At 39.1% G+C, this 27,445-nt stretch overlaps 1 protein-coding gene across 5 annotated transcripts in view; it reads right to left on the reverse strand.

Annotated features, from left to right (window-relative positions):
* Positions 1–1,303: 1,303 nt before the first annotated feature.
* Positions 1,304–27,445, reverse strand: part of INF2 (inverted formin 2) — a 77,226-nt gene continuing 51,084 nt past the window's right edge. For 2 of the 5 annotated variants that reach the window (XM_039352531.1, XM_039352530.1), the window contains exons 8-23: positions 26,332–27,399; positions 24,650–24,795; positions 22,524–22,585; positions 21,362–21,464; positions 20,675–20,760; positions 18,879–18,979; positions 16,219–16,289; positions 15,957–16,064; positions 14,830–14,900; positions 14,364–14,484; positions 13,771–13,935; positions 10,731–10,833; positions 8,836–8,988; positions 6,857–7,636; positions 6,044–6,121; positions 1,304–3,998 (exon numbers count right to left, since the gene is read on the reverse strand). In XM_039352531.1, the coding sequence (XP_039208465.1) occupies positions 6,045–6,121; positions 6,857–7,636; positions 8,836–8,988; positions 10,731–10,833; positions 13,771–13,935; positions 14,364–14,484; positions 14,830–14,900; positions 15,957–16,064; positions 16,219–16,289; positions 18,879–18,979; positions 20,675–20,760; positions 21,362–21,464; positions 22,524–22,585; positions 24,650–24,795; positions 26,332–27,399 (3,215 nt within the window). In that variant the 3' untranslated portion in view covers positions 1,304–3,998; position 6,044. The remainder of the gene's footprint in view (positions 3,999–6,043; positions 6,122–6,856; positions 7,637–8,835; positions 8,989–10,730; positions 10,834–13,770; positions 13,936–14,363; positions 14,485–14,829; positions 14,901–15,956; positions 16,065–16,218; positions 16,290–18,878; positions 18,980–20,674; positions 20,761–21,361; positions 21,465–22,523; positions 22,586–24,649; positions 24,796–26,331; positions 27,400–27,445) is intronic. The other 3 variants (XM_039352533.1, XM_039352532.1, XM_039352535.1) reach the window with 3 other exon arrangements.

A 27,445-nucleotide genomic window follows, 5' to 3' on the forward strand; every position in this document is an offset into this window, starting at 1 on the left:
AACACAGGCATTGTTGTTTAATGCCACATTCCAGATTTTTATAATCTAGAGTTTTCCATATGCACTGAATTACAACAGCCATCTTCGTTGTTGTAACTGTTGTAATTCAATGCATATGGAAACTCTACATTGTAAAAATCTGGAATGTGGCATTAAACAACAATGCCTGTTAGAGCGTTGACATAAAAGAAGATTCTCCCAAATGTCTCAGTAGCAAACATAGCACCTTTAAAAATGCCCCCCCCCCTTTTTCCTGCCTGACATGTCTTTTCTGCATGAATGGCTGAATGGCAAGGATCGGAATAACCTTTCTATTGTAGAAAATAGATCAACAAAAGTAGCTATGGGAGTATGGTCATATAATGTCATATAATGACAGTGTGTTCATGCATATCTGACATTGCAGAGAATCTTTAGATCATTTTAACAGATGGGGTGGCCGCTTCTTGAGACAAGCGGTTTTCCTACACAGTGAAGAGGATTATGCTAGATGGTCTTTGTGATCCCTTCTGATTCCATCATTCTATGATTCCATGGGATTGCATACTTTTCCATTGAAGGTTGAAGAGACTATGCCCCAGAAAAACTTTGCATGATGAAAACATCACTGAAGCAGGTTTCTTCCCTGTTGTACTAGAGCAGGGGTTCCCAACCAGTATGAGATGATATTCCAGGGGGTGCAAAAACTTGGGTTTAGACATTTCAAAATTATAATGTATATGCTATTATTTCGAGAATATATCAAAAGCGTTCTAGGAGTGTGGGATATATATTATCAATTGAAGACATTATATGCATTTTTGGAATTTCACCATCCATGACATAAAAGGCCCCAAGCTCTGGGGTTTTCATCTTAATGAAATGAAACTGAATAGCTGCAGTGCCATTGTGACAAGGCTACAAATTAAATCAAGGCACTATAGAGGATACTTTGAACATAATAATTCAATAAAAATAAATGTTAACAATTAAAATAACTAAAAGCTGTTATGACCATCACAACTGCATCAAGAAATCTTGCACAAAGTATTCTTATGGGAGATTAAGATCTTAAGAGTGAGATCCTAAATTTTAGAAGATTTGGTGAATTTTAATAACATTTTAATAAAAAATATACAGGGCAGGAATGTACATTACTTTAAAAGACTCCTGGTCCCTGGATTAATGCAACGAATCTGGCAATGGAACATATTTAGAAACAAAAGCTTTCAGCCAGGCTTACAAACTTGATGGACACAATCTGAACATTTGATTTGCACATTTCAGCACTTATAATACAATAAAATAATAAAAAGCAATGTTGTAAACTTGTTAAATGAAATCAAGTTTATTGTGCCAAGTGTATGTGACCTATGTAAATACACACATAAACATAAACTTGGAGATGTTATGCTGTAGAACCATCAGAAGGCTCATTCATAATCTTACTGTAGATTTAATAGTAGCAAAATGATGATAAATACCTACTATTGTTGACTTGGGTTGGTAAGGAAAACAATTCCGTTAAAAAAATGGAAAATTTGATAACTACATCAGCATGCAGAAGTAAGAAGATTCAACTATAGGAGCCCAATCTCCTTTATTTATCACTTTGTGACACTGCTCACTGCTTCTATGTATGGTGAAAATAGGACATGCTCTATTATGTAATTTCACATGACTGGAGGAAGGTAGTATCCAGTGTTCAGAAACTGCTCCCATAATCATCTCCAAAAATTGCAGCAACCTGATGCCCTCTAGATGTACCTCCCTCAACCTGATGACCTCTAGATGTACTATACCAGTGGTTCTCAACCTTTTCTTCACCACAGATCCCTTTAAATACTTTTTGTGGCCACAGACCACCAAGACTTAACTCAAGATGTAAATCATAACATTTCTTCAAGCCTTCACAGAACTCGTGATGACATCACAGCCCTTCAGGGGTCCGTGGACCACAGGTTGAGAACCACTGTACTATACTATTACAGGTTGTTGTTGTTACTACTACTACTACTACTTATTATTATTATTATATTATTATTATTATTATTAGTGTATGGCATTGTTACAGTAACCAGGAGACCACAATACTATAGAGTAGTAGTTTGGCTTGCCAAGGTACCAGCCCTATTATAGGATACACTTGTGTGCTTCTCAAAGTGCATCATAGGAGGGCAAGCTCGCTTTGCACGAGAGAGAAAGATGAGTGGCTCTTCCTTCAGTGTCATCCAAGGCCCCCCGTCTCTTCCCAGAGCTGCCTCACGAATGGGCAACTGGAAAGGTTAGAACCATCAGAAATCTGACTTCTGCACAGAGCACCAGCATATTTCCCCATAGAAGTGGTACCTATTTATCTACTTGCATAGAATTTGCTTTTGAACTGATAGGTGGACAGAACTGAGGCGAGTGACAGGAGCTCACTCTGCCATGCAGTGCTTGGGCTCGAACGCCTGGAGCTGAAACCGTCTCCAGCATCATTAAGGCACCGAACCATCATACTTCCTACTTATTTACAGGTGTTGTAGTGCAATATATCTGGAGCACGTTTTCTCCATCTTATTAATTTTAAGCAGTGTGGACCAACTCTCAGAATTCCCCAGCAACATAGTTTAAAGATGCCAAGACTGCAAAACACTGCTGTGAAGGTACCTGGCTCAATTACATTCTTGGGTTCTGTTCAAATTCTGTGATAAACCAAAACTTGGGAAAAGTTAACTTCTTGTTTTAAATACCCATGCTAGCTTTTTTAAAACCTGGTGTCTTCTAGACCTGTGAGTAATTCCCCATTATTCTAGGCGACATAGGCAAAACCTTTCATGTGTAGACCCTGAGAAGGCATGCTTCCTGGATATTTGGGAGGACTGTCCCAACAGATTTGGGGAGGAAATTGAATTTAGCTTTGCAAAGCCCACTATAACACAGCATTAGTTTTATTTCAGCAGGATATCTCTCAGTCAGTATCTTCTTTCCAAATTATAATTGCTAAATTCAGCTTATAAAGTAATTTCTACACCTTCAGTTTCATATAAGTGAATATACAAAAGGGAGAAGCTATTTACAAACCTGCAATTCTCTCAATAGTATTTATAAACTATGAAAAATTACTTCAGTTTTTATGATAAAAGGGAATCACATTCCCAATATTAACGCTAAAATATTTCCATTAAATGTTATACATAGGCAACAACAAAAAGATATCCCTCACCCCAAACATATTTACTATCACCATCACAAAAAACGTAAATGGATTGCATTAATAATATTACTTTGGGAAGAAGTATTCTTGAAAAGAAGTGTTGCAGTGCGTGTAGTGAGAAAGAGGATAGGGTAAACACGTAGACTAATTCATGTGTTCATATGGACAGTAATTGCATACATTTGCCACTAGGTGGCTGTCAACTACATAGGTGGTATCAGGATATTTTCTAATTTTCTTTTAAGACAAATCTCACTTTTGTCTAATCCTTGGAGTAGCAAGTCTTGTGTAAAAACAGGAATGTGATATGTATCTGATAGTATCACAAAAATTGTTTGCTTCAACCTGATGTAAAGTATAGCACAATCAAATTGAAGGATGTTAACTCAAACATAGATCTTTGCAAAATCAGGCCTGGGTGGATCATATTTCCTGAATTGACACATTATCTAAAGATGAAATTGGTGCCATAAAGCTTTCAAATATTTTCTGTGTTAAATTCAAAAGATGACTGTGTTAGTTTCAACTTTTTCCAGCTCCGTCTTAGGTGACACCTCCTTCAATTTATGTCGAAGAATTTTATCCATTGGGTATTGACTCCATGGCCCAAAGCAGCAGAAAATTATTTTAGGATAAGAATTTTGTGTAAGGCACATGCTGAGGGTGCTTTTAAGTCTGGTTATATCATATATTTGAGTATTAATTACTCCCTATCAAGTATCTCCAGACAAAATTTAGCTGCACCCTATTACTATGGCTTCTTTCAATAGCTGATGCCACTGAATAGCATGTTTTTACTTTTTCTGTCGTGCTGCACCACCTGCAGAGGAAAGCAAAAGTCCATTTTTAGTGCCACTTTGAGAATACATCGTTCATTCAGCCATTTTGCATTATCTATAGATTCCATGCAAACTGCAATGTGCTTAGCTTTAACACTATGTCTCTACTATGTGTCTCTAGACCATTCTCTGGGCTCATCAGCTCAGAATTATAATGGTCCCAAAATGTCCAAACTGAAAATAATAATGGAAAAGTGAAGAGATTTAATTTTGAGCTTTGATTCCAAATGAATGTGCAACTGACATAGGTAGGAATGAAGAGTTTAAGGGGTTTCAATCTAGCCCTTCTGAGCATCTCCTATAGCCTTGGAACAAACTCCTGCATGTTTGGCAACACAGGTTCACTCTATCTTACTATTTAGCATTTTATAAACATTTCCAGACAATTTTTCTTTAGGTTTCTTGATCCTTGTTCACCTAGATAAAATTTGATCAATTAAAGAAGTTAATTGCAGTTGGTTGATCAATTAAAGGCCTGACTGTGGTTCAGAAGAGGTACCTATTGATGCTCAGACACCAGAGTCACGACATTGAGGGAGGGCATGGACACACTCGAAGTTGCTTACTCTATAGCAGTGGTTCTCAACCTTTCTAATGCCGCGACCCCATAATACAGTTCCCCATGTTGTGGTGACCCCCAACCACTTATACATCACCGGGTACCAAGGGCGTGGCCAAAGAAAAGGGGAAAAAATGGCGGACAGCCTTGTTTGGCGACCCCCGTGAAATGGTCATTCGACCCCAAATGAGGTCCCGACCCACAGGTTGAGAACCACTGCTCTATAGTCAACCCTTTGAGTTGGCTGTGTGCATGCAGAAAACTGATCATAGTAAATACAGTTGCTAGATCATCCAGGACCTCCACATGTATTTGGTCCCTCCAGTCGGAGATCCTCTATAAAGTTAAAGAGGTGAAGATGTCTCCTGCACTACTGAATAATGTATAGTTTTAAATACTTTTATTAGAAGATACTTTTGTGGAGAGACAAGTATTGGAATGAAAACATCTGAACAGATTGTTGCTGAGTGGGGGAAAGAGGAGGCCTGGTCCCTGGGTTAACATAATGGACAGTTGTTGGAATCATCACTGAAAAGTGCTCCACATAATTTCATATCTGATAATACACTGTAAGAACAAAAATAGATGAATTGGTAAAACAAGCATGTTGATTACATAGTAAGGAATTTGAACGTCACATGTCATTTGATTGGTTTATGTTATGGCTGCTTGCAATCAGAAGACAAAGGAGAAAGTAATGCAATTGCAGGAATGGCCAATTCTTGTCTGAAAACAAATGGAAACTGAATCTGAGGAATAATTAAGAATTTTTAGGATACTAAGAACATGATCCAGATCCTACAAAAGATATTCCTGTGTTGCTAGGCTGTAACTTGCAAGGCTGACCCCTGCCTTCCATCCATGCGGAGGGAGATCTGCAAAATCCTATAGCCATTTTCTAAGGACCACTGGATTAATATTTTACAGTAGTGCAGAATCATCAGTAAATATTCTACAACCTCAAAGCCATCTTCAACAATGTTCAGCAAAGACAATGGGACTGAAGGTTTGTATTAGGACTGGGATCTTTTTTCAAAGCCCTTGACCAGCCTTATTCTGATTATGTAGTGAAGATGACCATACCTGAAATTGCATTTTTATAGAATTTCAGAAAATGGAAAATGAGGATCAGACAAAAAGAAGGTTTGCTATTACCCCACATGTCTAACAACATTAAACAAATTAACAAGAGACAATGCTTTCCTCCAAGTAAATGATGTTTGGCTGACACAAAAGACCCAAAGCCTGAAGTGTTGCTAGCGATTCCAGTAGTACAGAGATTGAGCTCAGATAGCAAATCACCCAAAATAAAAAGCATTGTATTAAAAAAAAAGAAATAACATAGTACATATAATTAGCTACAAGAAGCATAGCTTTATGTAGTGATGATCAACAATTTCATTCGGTGTATAAGATCCCAACGCAATGGTTAGTCACATACAGCAGCATCCCTGGCGGTTTACATACCTCACTGTATCTCACAAACTCTTTTTGTTTTTTTATCTCCAGTATCAACCATCGCTTTTAAATCAGTGTCAACCACTGCTTTCAAATAAAAGAGAAGACACTAAATGTAGCCACAAGATATTAGCAAAATCCACTGTAATAACACAGTCATGGGATAACAGTCAGTGGGCAAGGAAAAAAGGGGCTCTCTAGATCAGGGGTTCCCAACCCTGGTCCATGGACCAGCACCGGACCGCAACATGCCAGAAATTGGGCCATGCAAACAAGCGAAGCCCCATTCACGGGATGCAGGCAGCACACGAAACCACACATCCTCTGGTCCACGGAGAAACTTCTCTCCACGGAACTGGTCCCTGGTGCCCAAAAGGTTGGAGGGTTGCTCCTCTAGATTAATGGCATGTGAATAAAACAATAGCTTTGAAACGAAAATCATTATTTATCAAATGTATGTATGTGCACCAGGTGCTATAACAGAAAAGGCATTCCAGTTGGGGTGCAAAATAGCAGGGAACATTTTTATAAAAATGATCCATGTCATCTACATTTTTGTAAATACTTGCATTAATATAATGCACTCCACCCCAAATAATCAGTTGATTGTTTAATAAATTAAACAGTCTATATCTGAAATTGACCTTTCCAAATCTGGATCCTTCCATGTAATTTGGATTGTGTCTGCTATCAGTCCTACCTATTGGGCATGCTAGCTGAATTTGATGGGAGTTGTAGGTGAAAATATCTGGAAGGATACAGGTTAAAGAGGTCATCTTGATTTAGCCCTAATGTTCAAAGGCCGCAACGAAAATGCCTTACTTGAATGGCCCTTGCTGTGCCTCTTTTTCTTCTTGCGCTTTGATGAACTTCTTTGGCCATCTTTTCCAGCTTGAGCTTGTTCTGAAGGTACTGTTGCTGAATATGAAGAATCAGTTACGGGTTCTTCTGAGAAGGATTTATCCTGAGACGTGTCTAATAAGGAGTCTGAGGAAAGGTCTTCATTGGCTTTACATGCTTCTGGCAGTGCCAAAGTTTCAAGGGCTATTTCTCGAGAGGTTGTGAGCTGCTTGGTGTTTCCAGGTATTTTTTCTTCTGCGTCATCATTTCTACAAATACTGTTTACCTGATCATTTGAATTTAAATGGTTCCATGAACCATCAGGTTCAGTTCTACTAGCTGGGTCCCCTGAGTCAACCTCATCAGCTTTAATCTTCAGGCTGGTTGAATGTCCTGAGTTACCACTTGTAACCTTTACAAAAGAAGTGGACTGAGACAACACTAAATCATGGTCACTGTCATCCTGAAAGGAACAGGAGTCATTTCCCTCTTGCAAATTTGTTCCATTTGGGGCTTCTCTATTTTTCTCCAAAACAAAGGAATGTAAGGAAGCCTTTTTGGGATCTGGCTGGGCTGGAGGGGAGATACCCTTTCCAATGGCATCGGGAGGTTTCTGTAAATCCAACGAGTCAGTAGCCATCTCAGATTTCTCATTTGTGGTAGCCCCTTCTGAAGGCTTTGCATTTTCTGCTTGGTCCTGGAAATTATTTTGCGTACTTGAATCATCTTGTTTTGGGTCTTTCACATCCTGAATGCTTTGGTCTGAAAATTAACAATACAAATAAGAATGAAATCAAATGCAAATAGTTGTAGCTTAGATTGAGAAAAGGTTGCCACCGAATCTTCCCATCTTGCCCATCAAAAACAAACAAACAAAAAAGAACAGGGAGAAACTAGTGATAATGTGGGAATTACTATAATCTCAGGGCTAGAGATTACTTTTATTCTTCTTTTCTGAGCTGAGTTTTTCTTGTCTTCTCATGCTAACGTCTCTGCCTCTGCAATGCACAATGTTAAAAAGAGGCCCCCACTCATAAAAAAGACAGGGTCACATTTAGCTTCACATATAAGCCCTGCATATGTAATCAATTGTGCTTACTTAGAGCCTTAAAACAAAAGGTGGTGTTTGGGGCCTGTATTATATTAAAATACTGTAATGGTTAAAGCACCAGTCTACAACCTAGGAGACAGTGAGTTCTAGTTTTCCCTTAAGCATGAAAGCTGACTGAGTGACTTTGGGCCAAGCACCAGGAGACTGAAAGTTCTAGTTCTCTTAAGCATGAAAGTTAGCTAGGTGACTTTGGGCCTGTCACTGTTTCTCAGCTCAACTCACCAAATAGGGTTGTTGTCTTGGGGGAAAATAAGAGGAGGAAAAAAGAGCATTAAGCACTACCTTGAGTTATTTGTAAAAATAATTAAGATGGGATATAAATAAATGCATGCATGCACAGTGCAGAAACAATTAGATAAATAAAAAATAAAAATGTAAAATATAAAAATCCATATTAATAAATATTATAAATGTAAAAAGTACATAGAATGGTAAAATGTCCCCCTGAGCAATTCTACAGTTGCCAGGGAGACCCAGGCTTCATGACATAGGAATATTTTCGGCATATGGAAATGGGTAGAGCTACTCTAATTTCAGGTAGGAGAATGTTCCATAAAGTAAGTATGACAGCAGAGAATGCCTGTCTTCTGGGACCCACCAAATAAAGATTCCTAGTTGATGGTACCTGCAACTTGCCTTCGCTGCCACATCATCTAATGGGGCAGGACAATGTAATGGGGGAGAGGTGGTCCCTCAGACAGCTCATACCATGAAGAGTCTTAAAGGTTAAAACCAGCCCCTTGAGCTGGACTGGGAAGCAAACTGGCCATCAATGGAAACAGATGGAAAGAAGCTGGACTTTTATAGGGAAAAAAGAAACTCATGATATTTTCTGACTGCCTGTTCTTACCAATCACTTTTCCTCTCTGAGGTGTGGTTTTCATGGGAGTATCTGTGCCGTTTTTGTTCCTGGTTGTTTTTCGTAGCTGGAACCCCTTCCTTATGTCAGCCAGCAAAGCATCGATAACACACACCTCCTCTTGCTTCACAGCTCCTTTCTTAACTTGATTTGTAATTTGGAGAAAAAAGGGAGTTGGTCAATCAGACTGAGAGTGTGGATGGACTGGAGTCCCTACATTTCACTGTATTTTATTTAGGATTCCATTGAGCTGTAGTTGCACATGCAAATCAACTTAACAAGAAAATTATGTTTTGGAACCTGGGGAAAAAAGAACACTCCAAATGCTTTTCCTTTGATGAGCGCTTATCCTTGCAGTTTCTAGCACTGCACCACCAAGTAATCACATTTATGCAAACAATCTCATCCAACCAAGGTCTTTCTTTTTAATTAGTGTTTTATTTTCTGGCTGTGTGGAAGAATTTACAAAAATATCCCAGATGTTAGCACTATCTCTGTCCATAAAGTGAAAGTCCTGATAACTGGGAGAGAGGGAGAAAACTGCGCACTTAGATTGCTTCTAGTAGTTCTCACTGAAACTTGAGTACAACAGAACAAGCAACTATAGTTCAGGTTATTTTGAGAATAATTACCTGGAATGCCTAACTTTATTTCCTTACTCATGTATTATGCTTCACTGTAGCAAATTATCATATAAAGAGATTATTTTTCCCTTGCATTAAGACTAATCACATTACTGTATTGTATTATAGGTTTAGATAGTATTTGCACAAGAATAGTATTAAACAATAAACTGTTTTCAGTTTCTTTGTATGTGTGTGTGTGTGTGTGTATCTTGTGTATATATAGTTCTATCTGTGTCTATCTATCAATTTATCATCCATCCATCCATCCATCCATTTTACACAGATACATTTGTACACATACATATTCTGATCGTTGTTCTGGCGTTATAATTTGCCTAGTATTCAAGATGATATGCATAGCATTCCTTCCTCCTTTTTTTCCTTCCTCCAAAAAATCTATTATGAAATCAGCTGACTAAGAGATTGAACCTCACTCAAAGCCTAAGGATGGCTTTGAATTTAGGTCTTCCTAAAGCATTTCAGTATTGTAAATGCCACTACATACTGACTGACAGAAGTACCTTCTAGTAAATTCACTGGGGCTTACTCTAGGCCAGGGGTGTCAAACCGCTAACCCGTGGGCCGGATGCATCATAGCAAAACAGCACCCACTCCATTGCTGGCAATGGCAAAAAAGTTGCGATATGCCGCAACACGTGACTTTGCGAGTTTGACACCCCTGCTCTAGGCTAATAGATATCTGGCCAAAACCACACTGATAGCAGTACTTGAGATTAAATACTTTCTCCCACTGATTCTGTGAAATAACAGAATAACAGAGTTGGAAGGACTTTGGAGATCTTCTAGTCAACCCCCCCTGCTCAGGCAGGAAACCCTATAATAATTCAGACAAATGGTTGTTCAATCTCTTCATAACAAACTCCAGTGTTGGAGAACCCACAACTTTGGAGGCAAGTTGTTTCACTGGTTAATCGTTTGTAACTGTCAGGAAATTCCTCTTTAGTTCTCTTTAGATTGCTTCTCTCCTTGATTAGTTTCCATCCATTGCTTCATGTCCTGCTTTCAGCTGCTTTGCTTGACCCACTCTTCTTTTTGACATCCCCTTAGATATTGGAAGATTGCTATCTTGCTACCCCTAGTCCTTCTTTTCATTAAATTTGACATACCCAATTCTTGCAACTATTATTCATGTTTTAGCCATGCAGGTTCATAAAGAAGTAAATTTAGTTTAATTCAATGGACTTGCTGGCAAATACAGGCTTGTGGAACTAAGTAAAGAAAAATCTTTTTGTGACTCACTAGTTTTTCCATCTTCCCCTTTTGGCCTCTTAGCTTCTTCTTCTTCCAACTGTTTCTTCCTTTTTTCAGCTTTGGCTGCTTGTTCCTTTCGGTCCTTGTTTTCCTGTGTATGGGGAACACAGATATGTAAAAGGTGCATCAAATTTTTAGAATGCTTCACATTGGCCCTACTTAATTTCCATTGCAAGGAAATTGCTTATAAAGGTAGTTCTTGACTTATCATTTGGCAAGTAAGTGATGCTGTTATAAAGCAAGATGTCAAATGACTATGTCCCTTAGTGATGGCAATTCTAGCAGTCCCAGTTGCCGTCATCAACCAAGAATCATGAGTCGTTAAGTGAGTATCCAGCCGTGCTCTGAGCCTCAGTAAGATAAAATACTGTCTCCAGTTCCCCCCACATGCCTATTCTCCCCCCATCTCTTGGCCACCCTGCACCCTGCCTTATGGAGAAGGAAAAAGCCCCCAAACTGCACAGGCTCTGAGCCTGCTTTCACATCTCAGGAGGCTCCAGCCATCTCATCTGAGTCCAGTCCTGGTCGCAGTTGTCCTCCCCATCCTGCACTCAAAGTCCCCTGCCACCCTGTGCTGAGCCATCTCAACTGATCCTTGTTGTCTCCTTGCTCCTGCTGCTGCTGAGGTGTGCCTAACCTGGCTGCTGGCCCAATCAGGGCTTGCCTTTGGCTGAAGGGGAAAAAAAAGTCAAGAGCAGCCCTCGAGCTGTGGTGTGCCAGGAAGTCTTTTTTGCACTGCACTCCAGAAACTTTTGCAAAGGGGCCTTTTGGTGTGCCATGAGTCAGGGGCTGCTTTTGGCTTTTTTTTTTTGACCACAGCTGAAAACAAGCCCAACCTGGCCCAGGTGCCAGGCCAGGTACATCACATTACCAATGGACGGAGGAAGATGGTGAAGATCCCCTGGGGTAGCAGAGCACAGGGTGGCAGGGGAGCCAAATGAATGTAGATGGATGGAACATAGGTTGGTGGGGGGAGTTGAAGCCCTTGGCCATCAGTGTGGGCAGCCTGCCAAGCACTGGAAATTTGATCACCCATCCAAGGTGGTGCTGCAGTGACAATAACTTTGGGCACAAGTTGTAAGCCCTTCGTTCAGCACCATTGTATCTGCAAATGGTTGATGAATGAATGGTTAATAAAACAAGAACTACCTGTAGTCTAAAGAAGTTATGGTCTTCTTTTAGCTTTGCTACAAGAAATTCCCTTTATTGAGTCACTGGCCCAGGTCAGATTGCTATTTGTAAGTCCAGGAATGAACTATGTATTAAGTGCTTCGTTCTTGGATGTAAAGGTGTAAAGAGTTTCTAATGCCCATACAAGGAAACTGTGGCTAAAGTCTGCCATACGACTTTGATTTACAAATCACAATTAGATCAACATTATGACAAATTATATCCTATCTGTCTTTTGGAATCCAAGATTCAGGGTGTCGAATTAAGGAATCATAACCAAGGGAAATCAGTGCATAAAACTAGATATAAATAAGGAGAAAGAAATAGTGCAACATAAAATATTTTATGTATTTTTTAATAGAGGTGAGATACTAGAAACTCATCAACAGGGCACAAAAAGGGGACAATGAAATGAAATCCAAATTGTAGCTGAACTACCAATTTTCAAAATCTTGCAGGAAAATGCGTGGAAAAAATACAGACTCAGTAAGAAGGAATGTGTATATTTTGGTTAGGCAATTAATTCTCCAAGAATCATTCTGAAACTAAAGTCCTGGTATTATTTTAATGTCAACTTTCCGATGAGGCAAGGGATGGAAGTTTAGCTCAGTAAAAATAGAACAGCTTTAGACTCTAGGAATTCCTTCCTTCTATTTGTGTTGTGTTCATGTTCACATCTGCAATGTGTATATGCAGGAAGAAAAGTAGAACATGAGAATAAATGGAATGAGGGGGAGGGGGACATACATTTCCTTTTATACTATGCACAGTAGTGCCAACTCCAATTAATCTGCTATGGATTTTACGACTTTTTTCCTCAAACAAGGAAAATTAAGAATGCTGACAAGTGTTACATCTGCAACGGCCTGTGCTGTAAATAGCAACAGAAATAGCACTTAGACTTATATACCACTTCATAGTGCATTACAGCCCTCTCTAAGCAGTTTACAAGTCAATATATTGCCCCCAATAATCTGGGTCCCCATTTTATTGACCTTGGAAGGATGGAAGGCTGAGTCAACCTTGAGCCGTTCAGAATCGAATTCCTGAGTGAGCAGTGAGTTAACCTGAAGTACTGCATTCTAACCACCGTGCCATCATGGTTCAAGAATAGTTTTGGAATTAAATCCAAAATGCTGTGTACTTGCAGCCCTCTATTTTCTTTGTGTGTCTGTGTGTGATCTAATACAGAGGTGACCAACCTTTGTCGGAGGAAAAGGGAGGGGGAAGCAATTTATATGTGTGTGTGCGTGCATGCGTGCATGGTGCTGCGAGCACGCATGCACCACAAACAGGGCGGGGCTAGTGCCTGAGTGATACTAGCCCCATCCTGTTCTTGTGTGGTGCAGTGTCTTGTTTCTGTGGCCCGCGGTACAGTGGTGGCCCATTTTTACATCTTGAGGCAAAGCGGCGGCAGCCCATTTTCACACCCCGAGGTGCATCGTCGTCATCCCGTTTTCGCACCCTGAGGTGCGGTGGCAGGGGCCTGTTTTCATGCCCTGAGGCATGGAGTCTCATTTTCACATCCTGAGATGCAGTGACGGCAACCTATTTCTGTGCCCCAAGGCGCATTGTCATCCCGTTTTTGTGTCCCGAGATGCGGTGGCGGCCTGTTTTTGCACCTGGCTGCTAAGCTAGCACAAGTGAGGGGGGTGCGTACATATGTGCACACTGGCCAGCCTGTCCTGCGACCCAGTGGCCAGCAGGCCACGGCCCATTACCGGGCCACGGCCCTCAGGTTAGAGACCCCTGGTCTAATAGTCTAAAATGATACTATCCATCTAAGGATTCCCCAAGACTTTTGCTATGCATTTTTGTTTCACAACAATTCTTATTTTTTAATGTCTCAAATGCAAACCTTTAGTGCTTTGATGTAGAGATCACGGAAGATTTTCATAGTATTAAATATCTCCTCCAAAGACAATTTGTTTGGATCTTCACACAGATAGTTGGCAAGCTCCGTTCTCTTAGTTTCAATGAGTTCAAACTCATCCTCCAGCTTTCTGTTAGCAGTTAAGCTATCCTGGAAAACATTAAAATTGAAATTCAAAAAGGATCAACTAACTTCATAGGGGTTGCAGTGGCTCATGTGGCTAGGACAATGAGTTTGAAGACCGCTGAGAGGTTGATAGCTTGGCAGCTCAAAACCTTAGAGCGTGAGCCACGTGACAGAATGAGCTCCTGTCAATTTGTCCCAGCAACTGCCAACCTAGGAGTTCAAAAGCATGCAAATGCTAGTAGATAAATAGGTACCAACTTGGTGGAAAAAATAGTAAGGACCTGAAAGGAGTACCCTTGTGCATCCCCTGGACAATGGTGATGTCTCTGACTAATCCTTTCAACCCAGAAGTGCCTTGAAAGGTGCTTCTGACACAATTGTAGTAGTAGCTAACTTCATGGAAACAGTGGATGTATCCTCCAAGGAAGCATGAAGAGTTGTGTTACACCAACCTGAATGGCTGTTCCATATTGGGCTTTCACTTCTTCAGTTGAGGATGACAGCTTCCGTTCAAGTTCCAGCAATTTCTTTATGTTGGAGCTGGATTCAGAATGAATCACGTCTAGATTGATTCTGAAAAGAAACAAGCCATAACATGCTGTTTCTGCATCTACTGATTCATAGGAACAAAGTGGGAATTCTGTAGATGAGATGGGATTGTACAACCCTAATTGTGCAGAAAACAACTTCAAAGGTTTTAGGCTATTATCATGGAGCCTCAAACTAGTCTCTTGCCATGAACATGTTTTTGATGATGAACATTAAAAACCATACTTTTAAAATATGAGTCATCAAATTACTTACCTATTAAAGATGGCCTGATTTATTTACTGAGTTATTTTTTTTTTCAACAATAATGCAAGAAAGAAGTATGTCTATAAAAATTGCCAATAATAAAAAAAATATAGTGATCCCTACCCAGCTGCTTTTGAAATACATTCAAGATCTTTGGGAAGCTTAAGCAAATCGGTGTGATTTTTTTCCACTTCCTAAACCAAAAAAAAAGAAAAAAGAGAAAATGTAAAAATTCCAATTATACACATGTACGATTTACGATGGCTGCAGTAATACTGGCTGCCTGCCAAAGTCTTAGTTAAACAGAGATCTACCAAAGGGGTGATCTCTCTACCTAAGTATCCCTGAACATCCATGGGTGATCCTGGAAGCATGTTAGTTTCTGCAGTTGGATGAAACTAAATGGGGTAGATCTGCCTTGAATTCTCTGCATTCAGCTTAACTATTAAACACAGATGAATCTGGATCAATGAATGGGAATTAAAAACTAATTTCTAAAGCGTTGTTGCAAAAATTTCCAAACATCTTGTGTGAACAATAAAATGGTGATCAGACCAAAATATACTGCAACTCAACCAATTGGGATTCCCTTCATCCAGGCCAAAAGGGTTGGGCCAGTTATACATCAAGGGCAGATTGTTCCAGAAAGGAGATGCTGCCGCTACTTTTGATGAACTGGACTGTGTTATGCCAAAATACATTTGTTAAACTTTGTGAAAATCGAAGAGTCAGTTCAAAAAGCAACCATAAATATCTACTAGCAAGATAAAAGGGAAAAGAATAATCTCTTCCATCTCTAGGCTGGATGCATTCTAAAACAGAGAACTGCCATAATTTTGCAAGGATGTCTTACATTCCCTTGGACTAAATTGAGCAGTATAATTAATACCAGAAAAGCAGATTAAAAAGTGTAAATAAAAATTTGACAAAATGTTTGGCATTAATAAAAAAGCAAAACAAATCAATAAAGCTAGATGAGCAAGAAAAACACTAAATAGAGTCATAAAAATATTGTGTGTAAGCAAAATATTGTGCATATGTATTTGGCCAAGACCTATTAAATACCATCTCCCTCAAATATTTTTGCAATAAAATTATTAGGGAAACAAATAAACAGAAGCAAAATAAAAGAAGACATCATCTTAAATAGATGGTTTCTGACTAGTATATTGATATAGCTGCATCAGTTTCTTTCTATTAGTATTTTACTATTATTGTTATATTTATCAATGAAAAACAACAGAAACTACCTCTAATATATGGTGGAGCAGTGTAATGCGAGTCTGGTTTGCTTTAGTTTCTGTTAACTTGAGCAAAGTACCAATTTTAAAGCCATCAGCGTCTCCTGTGTGACTTCCCTTTCAGAGAAAAAGAACAACAAAAATAATGAACAGTACTATATTTGCTAGTTTCACAATGCTGGCTTGAACAATATTTGCAAAACAGGCAAGAAGAACACCACCATTTTACTCATTGCTTTTTAAAAATGTGCATTTTTTCAAGATCACTTACATAGTTTAGGAAGTTTCCAACATTGAGAATCAGTTGACAGAAAACGGGCAACCGTTGGCTTGAAATGAGATCTAAGAGGAAAGAAAACCTGTTAAATAGGTGAACACAGATGACCTGGTGAAAATATCAATTTAATGAGTGTTTTCAATTTTTAATTAACCAATAATAAATGTTGGAACAATGTTGAAGAATAATAAGGTTGCAGGTATAGATGGTGTAACTGGAGAAATTTTAAATATAAAAGCTTTTTTCTTATGGACGTGTGATTTGTTTAGTGTGTATACATGAAGACTACACCCATGCCTAATGAGTAAAAGAATGCGGCTACTGTTCCTCTCTGCAAATGTAAACGGAGCAAGAGTAAATGCAAAAACTACAGGTGTTGGGCTGGCCACAACTTAAATCTCTAAATAGAAATGATCCTTGGCTCCATTTGTTGAGAAAGGTATAGTTTATTAGTGATCAAGTGTATTGCAATATTGCAAAGCCAGAACTGAGAATCGCGCACCCAAATCCTTAAGTTCTACTTTTCCCTCCCTTAACTATCTCTCACTGCCCAACCCAGGGTAACCAATCAGGTTCAGGCAAGATGTTTTCATAACAGTCAATCCAAGTGCAGTTTGGTATGTGGCCCCCTCCTTCTTCCAGCTGGGTAACCTTGAGGCAGTGTCTGGAGGAGATACTTACTTTCATTTCCCAAAGTTTTCCCCCTTCATTCCCCCCTCCACATGGCAATCTGTCACCATATAGCAGCAAAGCACAAGCAAGCATAAGGTGGTAGCTGGCAACAGGGGGTTTGTTAATTAAGTGTGTCTAAGAATTCTACTCAAAGAGTGCAGAAGGGATGATGAACACCATCTGGGAATTGCAATGCATTTTTATGTTGGACAAGACCAGGGGTAGGCAACCTTGGCTCTTTTATGACTCGTGGACTTCAGCTCCCAGAATTCCTGAGCCAGCATGGCTGGCTCAGGAATTCTGGAAGTTGAAGTCCACGAGTCATAAAAGAGCCAAGGTTGCCTACCTCTGGACAAGACCATGCAAATTGAATTTTTGTTTTTGGGAGATCAGTAAAAATTGTATGAATGTGAGAAAGAATTTTTAATCTGTATTTGTTGATTTGCATGGCAAAATAAATAGCCTCAATGTGGTATGTTTTGCATTAATGTGGAATTGAAATTTGTTTGTTAAGGGTCATATTAGAGGTAAGTGACTGAAATAAACATTGTGTGAGAACATATGTAATAGCAGATTGTGCACCAAGCCAAGGCTTGGACTAGATGTCATCTGAGATCCCTTTCAACTTGATGATTCTACAGCTGCACCTAAGTGGGGAAAAAAAAGAGCAGATAGCAGAATATTTACTGAAGGTGGGAAAATGAATGGAGATATTTTATAATGTACAAATGCTAAGATAAAGCTTGTCCATACACTGTGGTCTATTTTCAGAAGAGAATGCTTATCAAAATAACTTTTAAAAAATTGTATATTAAAAAGACCTCTTTGTTGTGTATTATGGAAGTAAAGGTTCAATGTCAGGAGAAACAAAAATAATCTGAATGTAATGAGAATGAATTGTGGTGTGATGAAACAAGAAGAGATGCAGTCAAGAATAAATGGATGCTGAATAAACATTGACTCACGCGGTATAGAAGTGATTGATCAATATGAAAGAATATATTGAGGTGGTTTGGTCATTAAGATAGAGAGACTAAAGATCAAATCACAACAAGAGCAACAATTTATTAAACATATATGTTGCCTGACACTCAGTGACTTTGGACAGATCACAATAATCAAGCAAAGAAATTACAATAACTTCAACCAAAGATGGGAAATTCGACCAGATGGAATGAAGTGAAGGGTCTCACTATCCCTAGCCAAAAGCCTGGGTGAAAAGCCAGGCCTTCAGTGCTTTTCTGAATAACAGTAGAGCGAGATCCATCTGAATCTTGCAGGAAGAGCATGTAAAGCAAGAGTGAACATGATGAGAGGGTGGAGCATGATTTAATGAAATTGATAAAAATGTATGTATGCTGCAAATCGTGACAGAATAAAGGATAAAAGGCTATGTAGTGATTGTTGTTCATGGAAATTAGGTTTAGCTGTTTCCTTTTCTGTTTCTTGTTTCTTAGGGTTAGGGTTACTCCTTCGCTTTCCTTTGCCTGCAGTTATTTACCCCAAAGGGGAATGGTATGATGGACACATATATACAGTAAGTATGGAATATGATAAAAGCATGGACATACTGAGTGAGGTTTTGCTTTCCACCTTGCATGTTTTCATTGCTTCAAAGCTGAGTGCCTGAGTAGGATTTCTGTTGCTAAGCAAATGGGATTAGTACACTGCATACCAAACTGATAAATGCTTCATACATTCTGAAAAGATTGGCTAACTAAATCTTGAGAAGATTGGCTAACTAAATCTTGAGAACACAAATATTTTCTACATATTGCAGAGGCGGACATGGATCTTCTGAGCAAACACAGATCTATGCATTTACATAAGCAATGACCAAACCATTTAAGTCCTGCCCCTCTGCAAAGGTGCTAGATTTTGATTTCTCAGCAAATTGTGATTTTTAGATTGAAAAGGAACTGGCCGTTCTTCAGACAACTCACAACACCCAAACCATACTTAAGCCTTAAACAATCACTAACCTTCACAAGCCCTCCTTATTGTTTCTGCTTTGGGCTGCAACATCTCCAACAGAACAGCAGTCTCTTCACATAGTAGCATACATTCAATCCTCAATTGGTAGCTAGAATGGAGAAATCATACAAATACCACATTGAATTCTGTGCACCCAACAGAGCTAGAATGAACATTTTTTCAAACCAATCACTATTATGTAGCAAAACAGTTGAATGTATCTTGCAAATTTAAATGCTTGGCTTTCCTATAGGCAATATAGGAAAACTGGGAATATTAAACCCATTATTAATACATTAGCATTATTTAAACATTAACAGCACAGTGGGGGTGGTTCATTGAGTAACAACAGATCCCACCTTCCCCCATTCCACTCCTGCCATCCCCACATGTCCTTAGATTTTAATCTTTGGTTTTAATTTATTTATGTTTTAATGTAGATATATTTTTATGACTGTAAGCCACCTAGAGTTACCTTGTGGTAAAATGGGAGGCCAATAAATTTTATAAATAAATAAATAAACAGTTATTAATCATGATATCAAAATAGAATCATCAAGATCTATCTGCATCATTATCTTCGATAGCTTGGATATGTGAAGACCATCTACCCAGCCCTCTATCATTTATTTTGACCTGTTTTCAGGACAGAATAAATTCAGTGATGTTCAAGAAACTCAGGGTTCTTGAACTGCTACTAATGGGTAGCATATTTGCTGTGGTGGACTGAGTGAAGGACAGGCTTACAAGTTGTGGGTTAGTTCCTTAAATCATATTTGTCAGTGAAGGGGCAGATTTTTTTCCCCTAAATTTTGTTTTACAAATTTGGTTAGTCCATCAACTGGATTTGTTAACCTCGATAGCTAGATTACTTTTATATTCACCACAAGGCTAATGATCTGAAGATCTTTAAGAAGTCCCCCCACCCCAAATGCAGGAACTAAGCTTTAAATCAGTGGTTCTCAACCTGTGGGTCGGGACCCCATTTGGGGTCGAACTACCATTTCATGGGGGTCGCCAAACCATGCTGTCCACATTTTGTTCCCTTTTCCCTAGCTGTCCTACTCCCTCTTATTGGTGGCCACACCCACTTGGGGGTCACCACAACATGGGGAACTGTATTATGGGGTCACGGCATTAGAAAGGTTGAGAACCACTGCTTTAAATGGACCTGGGTATTATAATGTATTATGGTAAGCTTCATCACCGTCTCTGGCTCCTGTTTTATTTTGGGGTCAATATTAATATACTATAAGCGCTCCATATCTTGGGATGAGAACATTTGAAGAATTGACTATCTCTGTGTGAGAATGTGCCCATATCTGCCCATGCTGTGAGAACCTTAACAGGCTTTTTTCTCTGAGTTATTTCCCATTTGTTGACCAGGAAGAAAGCTTCTCAATCCTAGAGTCAGGAACGAATGGCTGTAGGTAAAGGACTACCTGTATGAAGATGGCATAATTTATTTGTGTAAAAAATATTTTGTATTAATATTATTCTAAACTGCCAACTGAACACATTAAACCACTATTTTTATTTTATCAAGTTACCTTTTAACCCATTCATTTAGATATTAAAGAAAACCTCTTTATACTAGTACTTCTGAAAGTGCAGAAAACTGCCATCTGAAAAAGATTTCCTCTTCCTGCCATCTATAACTCTTCTGGGACTACTATGATAGCACTGGAATCATTTAAAACAAATGATATTTCCTGCTTTAGAAATGTTTGAAATATGTATACTTAAATTAACTAATTAAATGTATGTTCCTTTAAGGAAATATTCTCATTAACATTTCTCTTACCTAGGAACTCCAAGGAGTAGAAGATAGAACTGATCTGCATTTGCTAATTTTTCCTTTTCTTCTTTGAAAGCTTTCAAATTTTCTATCTAGCAAGAAAAGAGAAAAGTCATGTTCCAGTAACATTGCTGTTTCCACATTAGAACAATTAATCAGTGGAACAACCTGCCTCCAGAAGCGGTGAATGCTCCAACACTGGAAGTTTTTAAGAAGAGACTGGACAGCCATTTGTCTGAAATGGTATAAGGTTTCCTGCCTGAGCAGGGGGTTGGACTAGATGACCTCCAAGGTCCCTTCCAACTTTATTATTATTATATACAAAGGCTTATGGTTCTGAGCATCATGATGGACTAAGAAGCTGTTGTATTTTAATAAATCATTAATTTATTGACTACATTTTTGTTTGGATCTAATATTAAATTCTGATTAATTTAATTCTGAGGAGACAGCTTCTGACACTATGAAGAGGCTAGAAAATACCTCTCTCTCTATATATATACGTATACATATACAGTATATTTATATTATCTATATATATGCATAGAGATATATAGAATTTAATATCACATCCAAAAACAATCTATTCTAGCCTACATATACACATATTTATTATTGAATTATGATGTATAAATGCAGCAAATGCAATACAAAGAAAAATTGAAACAATAGACTTTTTGTTGTTTGTCTTACTTCATGTTTTTCTGGTAGGAGTTTAAGAAGCTGCTTGAGCACTTCAACATCAAACTTTGTTCTGTCACCTTCCTGAATCATTTTAACCACCTCCTCATTTGTGCTGTGGATAAAAGAGATTGTGGATTAGATGCAGTCACTATTATGTAATTATGGGGAAAGCAAAGGCAGGGTTCTCTTCTTTTCTTTTCATAAGGAGTCCTGATGGTGCAGTGGTTAGAATGCAGTATTGCATGCTATCCGTAACCCCACAGTCTGGAGTTTGATTCTGATGGGATCAAGGTTAACTCAGCCTTCCACCCTTCTGAAGTTGGTAAAATGAGCACCCATATTGTTGGGGGCAATATGCGGACATTGTAAACTGTGCAGAAAATGCTGCAAAGCACTATGGGATGGTATATAAGTCTAAGTGTTATTGCTATTGCTATAAAATATTGTGTCCACTCAGTGAAATTGATTAACAAGCATGTTCCAGTCAGAGGAGAAAAGGTCTCTTCATTCTATGCCTACAGTTGACAATTGGAATTCATTACAACAAAATTCAGTATTGGTTTCTAGCTAAATTAGATTCACAAAGGAATGGTATACTTAAGAAAGATAAATCAATTAGCAATAATTAGTCATGGCAGGTATATTCTGAGTTTGGCTATCAATGAATGCGGATGCTAGGTAGGGTAAATGATGAATGAGGACATAGTTCTTTAGGCTTAAGTAAAAAGCTACTCAGGTCTAATTTTAGGCCATGTCTATTATGTTATGATGATAGGTAGAATCTGTCCAAAATGGAATCAATCCCAAGTATGTGGGGCAAACATATATCATACTTTAGACAAAGATACCTCCTGATAAAGGTCCCAGAGTATAGACAGAATATTCCTCTTTTCCTCAATGCAAAAATAAGTTTCAGTAAAGCAAGATGGCTACTTGGAGAGGCTTCATGTGTATATGTGTGTACATGTCTGATTCTAAATGTATGATAAGCTTTATATAACAGTACAAGTTCTAATCTGTTGTAATTACTGTATGTTTCAATGCAGTTTAAGAAAATAGATATGTAAACCTATAAAAAGTACATAAAATAACCACAAGATGGCAGTGTTAATTATTACTAATATTATTTCTCATGTTAGCATTATTTTAACAATATAAAAATACCACTTACCACTTAAATTGCTTCAAAAATATGTTCAAATTAAGACTCTTTTTGGAATCTAAAAATGTAATCTGTTTTGGAAAATTGAAACATTTTTAGTCAGTTTTATAAATTCATTACAAAGTGTAAATTAAGACCACTTGCCAGTTATTTTTAGCCTTATTTTTATAGAAATTTGTAAAATAAGAAGACTTAGGGCACTGTAAATGGACTTTGCCAAATCTACAGAATGCTATCATCAGTTGGCAAGTGTGAATAATGCCAATGTTTTATTTTCATTCTTTTATTGTGGCATTAGTTTAACATTAAGATTAAAGTTCACTGGAGTTGGGTAGCCAACAAATTTAAATACGTAAATAATAATAAGAACTTGATAGGTGGATAAAAGTGCCAAATCCAGTCTAAACATCTGGCTGACTGTGTGATGAATTATAATAATAATTTTCGGAACTTCAGAGAATCATAGGGCTGGAAGGGGCTATGGAGATCTTCTAGTCCAACTGCCTGCCTAAGGCAGGAGCCCTGGACAACAAATGGTTGTCCAATCTTTTCTTGAAAACTTCTGGCACCCACAACTACAGGAGGCAAGCTGTTCCATTGATTAATCATTCTCACTGTCAGGAAATTCCTCCTCATTTCCAGGTTGAATCTACGTGGATGAGCTTGCACCAATTGTTCTTGTCCTGCACTCAGGTGCTATGGAAAATAAATCGACACCCTCTTCCCTGTGACAGTCCTTCAAATACTGGAAGACTATTGTCATGTCTCTCCTGTGCCTTCTCTTCATTAGGTTAAACCTAGTTCCCATACCTGTTCATCATATGATTTAGCCTTCAGACCCCTTATAATCTTTGTTGCTCTTCTTTGCACTCTCTCTAAAGGCTCAGCACCATTTCTGAATCATGGTAAACTAGAAACAATGTTCCCAGTGTGACATCATTAGTGCAGTGTAGAGTAGTACTATCACTTCCCATGATTTGATGCTATTTCACTGTTGATGCAGCCTAGAACTTTTTGGGAGCTGCAGCACACTGCTGATTCATACATAAGTAGTGATCCACCAGCACACCTAGATCCCTCTTATAGTTACTAGTGTTGAGCCAGATACCTCCTATTTTATACATATGCATTTGGTTTTTCCTGCCTAAATGCAGGATCTTACTTTTCTCACCACTGAACTGCATGTTGGATACCATTGCCAAGTCTGTCAAGATTATTCTGAATCTTTCTTCCAAAGTGTTGGCAATTCCCCTCAGCTTGGTGTTTTCTGCAAATTTGATGAGTTCCCCTTCTATCCCCTCATCTACATCATTTATGAAGATACTGAAGACCCCTGGTCCAAGACAGAACTTTGAGATATCCCACTGAGTGCTTCCCCCTCATGTAGATGTAGCTCCATAGAGGACTACATGCTGAGTGCAGTTTACCCTTTTTGAATATTGGAACCACATCAAATCTTTTCCCCCAGCACTGAAAATTTTCATTCAGTGGTTCTGAGATCACATCCGCCAGCTACTTTAGTACTCCGAAATACAAACCATCTGGTCCTGGAGATTTGAACTCATCCAAAGCAGATAGGAGTTCTCTTATCAATTACTTGCCTATTTTGACCCACATTCCTGTTCTGTCTCCCAGTGTTGCTTTTGATAGATTGGGCTATTTTTTCCTTTTGTGTAAAGAAGGAATTAAGCAGTTCTGATTTCTCCCTGCTGCCCATCACCTCCACTCTGAATTCTGTTAAGAACCCTGTTTTGAGAATATTAGTAATGGATTATATGCATTTGCCCTAAATAATGAACTAATTAAAATTGCTGTATTGGGAATAATTCTTGAAAAAAAAGAATTATTATTATGTTTAGAGTGGCCACATCATTTTACATGCTTGCATGTACACAGTATAAGCTTTAATCAAGAGTAGCGACCTGTTTTCCCAAACTCACGTAACAGCTGAAGCATTCCTGGCAAATCATTTTTAAAGCGTGTGCAACCCTAAAACTAACATGAAAAAAACATATTTCTTCTAACCTCAAAAACTTACTTACTTGGGTAACAAACACCTGATATATGGGAACTCTTGAATGGTTCAAACAAACATCCAAATGAATAGAGTTAGTTCAAGCAGATTATCAGTATACCTCTTTTGGTTCTGCCTTCACTGGCGCAACTTCCTTTGATTTGGGCTTGTTTTGTGGAAAGCAAAACAACTGTTCTATTCTAGAGTAATCCGGCTCAATAGATTCCTCACTCGTTCTTGTTACTGATGCCCACATGGAGTGACTCTCTGAAAGACACAAGGGCAGAATGGTGGGTTACATCTCATAGCTTCACAGTCCATATCTATGCCTTTGAAAGGATAGGACCAATTCAGCATTTGTAATGTGGGACAAATAAATTGTCTTCAGTTTCTGAACGAATGGCAGGATATACATATGCAAGTAGTCCTTGACTTATGACCATAATTGAGCCCAACATTTCTGTTGTTAAGCAAGGCAGTTGTTAAGTAAATTTTGCCGCATTTTACAACCTTTCTTGCCACAGTTGTTAAGTGAATCACTGCTGTAGTTAAGTTAGTAATACGGTTATTAAGTGAATCTGGCTTCCCCATTGACTTTGCTTGTCAGAAGGTCACAAAAGGTGTTCACTTGATCCTAGGATGCTGCAACCGTCAGAAATACGAGTCAGTTGCCAAGTGTCTGAATTTTGATCACATGACCAAGGGGATGCTGCAACATTCATAAGTGTGAAAAATGGTCATAAGTCACTTTTTCCAGTGCTGCTGTAACTTCAGTCACCAAACAACTGTTGTAAGTCAAAGACTACCTGTACACTCACACACACACACACACACACACACACAAGAAAAATGCAAAGCAAAATATTTACAGAAACATATCCAATAATTAAAATTGCTAATTATTTAGTTGACATAGACTTTCAATAGAAAACTGGAAAATACTTGTAGTAACCTTACTCCTGACCTTTCCCCATCTGCTGCCTTCAACTCCAATATTCTTAGTTTATAGGATGATTACTAGGGCTACAGTAATAAAAAATTCAGTGCAATGATTGGCTCAGCCCTCCATGGTTTCTAGCTGATCCCTATGTCCATTTTCCCCCCACTTTGGGAATGGCAAGAATTGAAATGTAACTTCCCTGAATGCCCTGAGCAACTCTGAAATTATGTGATTCGTGAGAAAGTCCATTCATTGCTAACACACTCTGTACTCTTGATAATATACTGAATGATAATGCTTTTCCAAAAACGGGAAATTTCTTCTCTGCTTTTTTACTTGCAGATGACATGCAAAGGGGTAAAATTTAAAAATGGCAGTGCTGCAGCTTAAAGAGAACTATTCATCAAAACCTTGTAAGTTTATATCATGGACTGTACTGATACATTTTCTTTCTTTCAAAAATAATCTTAAAATATGTCAGTTACAATCTACATTAAAATATTCAAATTCTGCTTTCATCTCATTCAAAAAAGAATGCATGAGAGGGTTTACATGAATGTAAAGGCTTAGCTTACATTTATTTATTTATGAGACTTATATACCGCTTTAAGTGCAAGCACTCTCTAAGCGGTGTACACCAGTAAACAATGTATATATATATTTACATTGCCCCCAACAATCTGGGTCCTTTTCCTGCTTCCATTACTTCAGTCGCAGCACAGAGAGAACAGGATGGCCAAAGGGAATCCTAGCACAGGGGCAGACTCAGCTGTGAAGGAAAAGAATCTACTGGAAAAAAACCAAGAAGTTTTCTTTAAAGCCTCACTGGAATGGTCTGACTTGAAGACTTCAGAAGTGCTTACCTCTCACGACATTGGAGGGCAGCTTCTGCCAATTCAGCTTCTTCATCCTTAGTGTTGGCATCTTCATTCTTTTAGGGGGTGGTGCGGCATAGCTCAGAGTGTTGGCCCAGGCAGGGACAATTACCTCTACATTGCCTCCTAGAGGTGGTGGAGGTGGGATGCCTGGCAGTGGAGGAGGGGGTGGTAGCCCTTCCATCCCAGGCAGTGGGGGAGGAGGAGGTGGCATGCCTGGGAGTGGTGGGGGTGGCGGTGGCACTCCTGCAGTACCAGGAAGAGGGGGAGGGGGAGGGATCCCTACCAGGCCTGGCAGTGGAGGAGGGGGAGGAATCCCTATGAAGCCTGGCAGTGGAGGAGGGGGAGGGATCCCTACCACGCCTGGCAGTGGGGGAGGTGGTGGTGGCATGGCTGAGTTTAGGGGCAGGGAATGGGTCCCTGTCATACTGGGCAGTGGGGGAGGAGGAGGGATCCCTGTTATACTGGGCAGTGGGGGAGGAGGAGGGATGCCTATCATATTGGGCAGCGGGGGAGGTGGTGGTGGCCCAGCTGAATTTTGAGGTAGGGAATGGGCTCCTATCATAATGGGCAGAGGGGGAGGGGGAGGGATCCCTGTCATACTGGGCAGCAGGGAAGGGGGAGGAATGCCTGTCATCCCAGGCAGAGGAGGAAAGGGTGAGATTGTTGCTTCATCATGCAATGTGGGAACTGATGGTGGCATTTGTATCACAGGTTGAGGAGATGGCTGTTGTGGCAACATGTCTGATGTTCCTGGGAGGGGAAGAGGAGCAGCAGCTGAAGATAGATTCCATTCTGGTGAAGCTGAGCTGACGGAAAAGCAGGAGGATGCAACCTTAGACACATCGTGTGGCTCTATATTAGCTGGAATGTTGGAAGAGCAAGTTCTTGGAGGAGAGCTCTGGGTGGTGTTTGGGCATTGTCCCAGATCTTCATGGGTCTGAGTGCTTTCGTTCACCTTGTTAGCTGTTTTTCTGGAACCTAAATCTCTTTTCTTGGGTTGCTTCTTGACAGACAACAATCTCTCCATGACTTCTTCCACACTATTATCTTCTACTGTAAAATATTAGATAGAATAGAGTAAAACAAACTAAAATCTTAT

Source organism: Crotalus tigris, unplaced genomic scaffold (assembly GCF_016545835.1).
Source record: "Crotalus tigris isolate CLP2741 ecotype Arizona unplaced genomic scaffold, ASM1654583v1 scf7180000018436.2726382, whole genome shotgun sequence".
In the NCBI taxonomy this organism is placed as follows: Eukaryota; Metazoa; Chordata; class Lepidosauria; order Squamata; family Viperidae; genus Crotalus; species Crotalus tigris.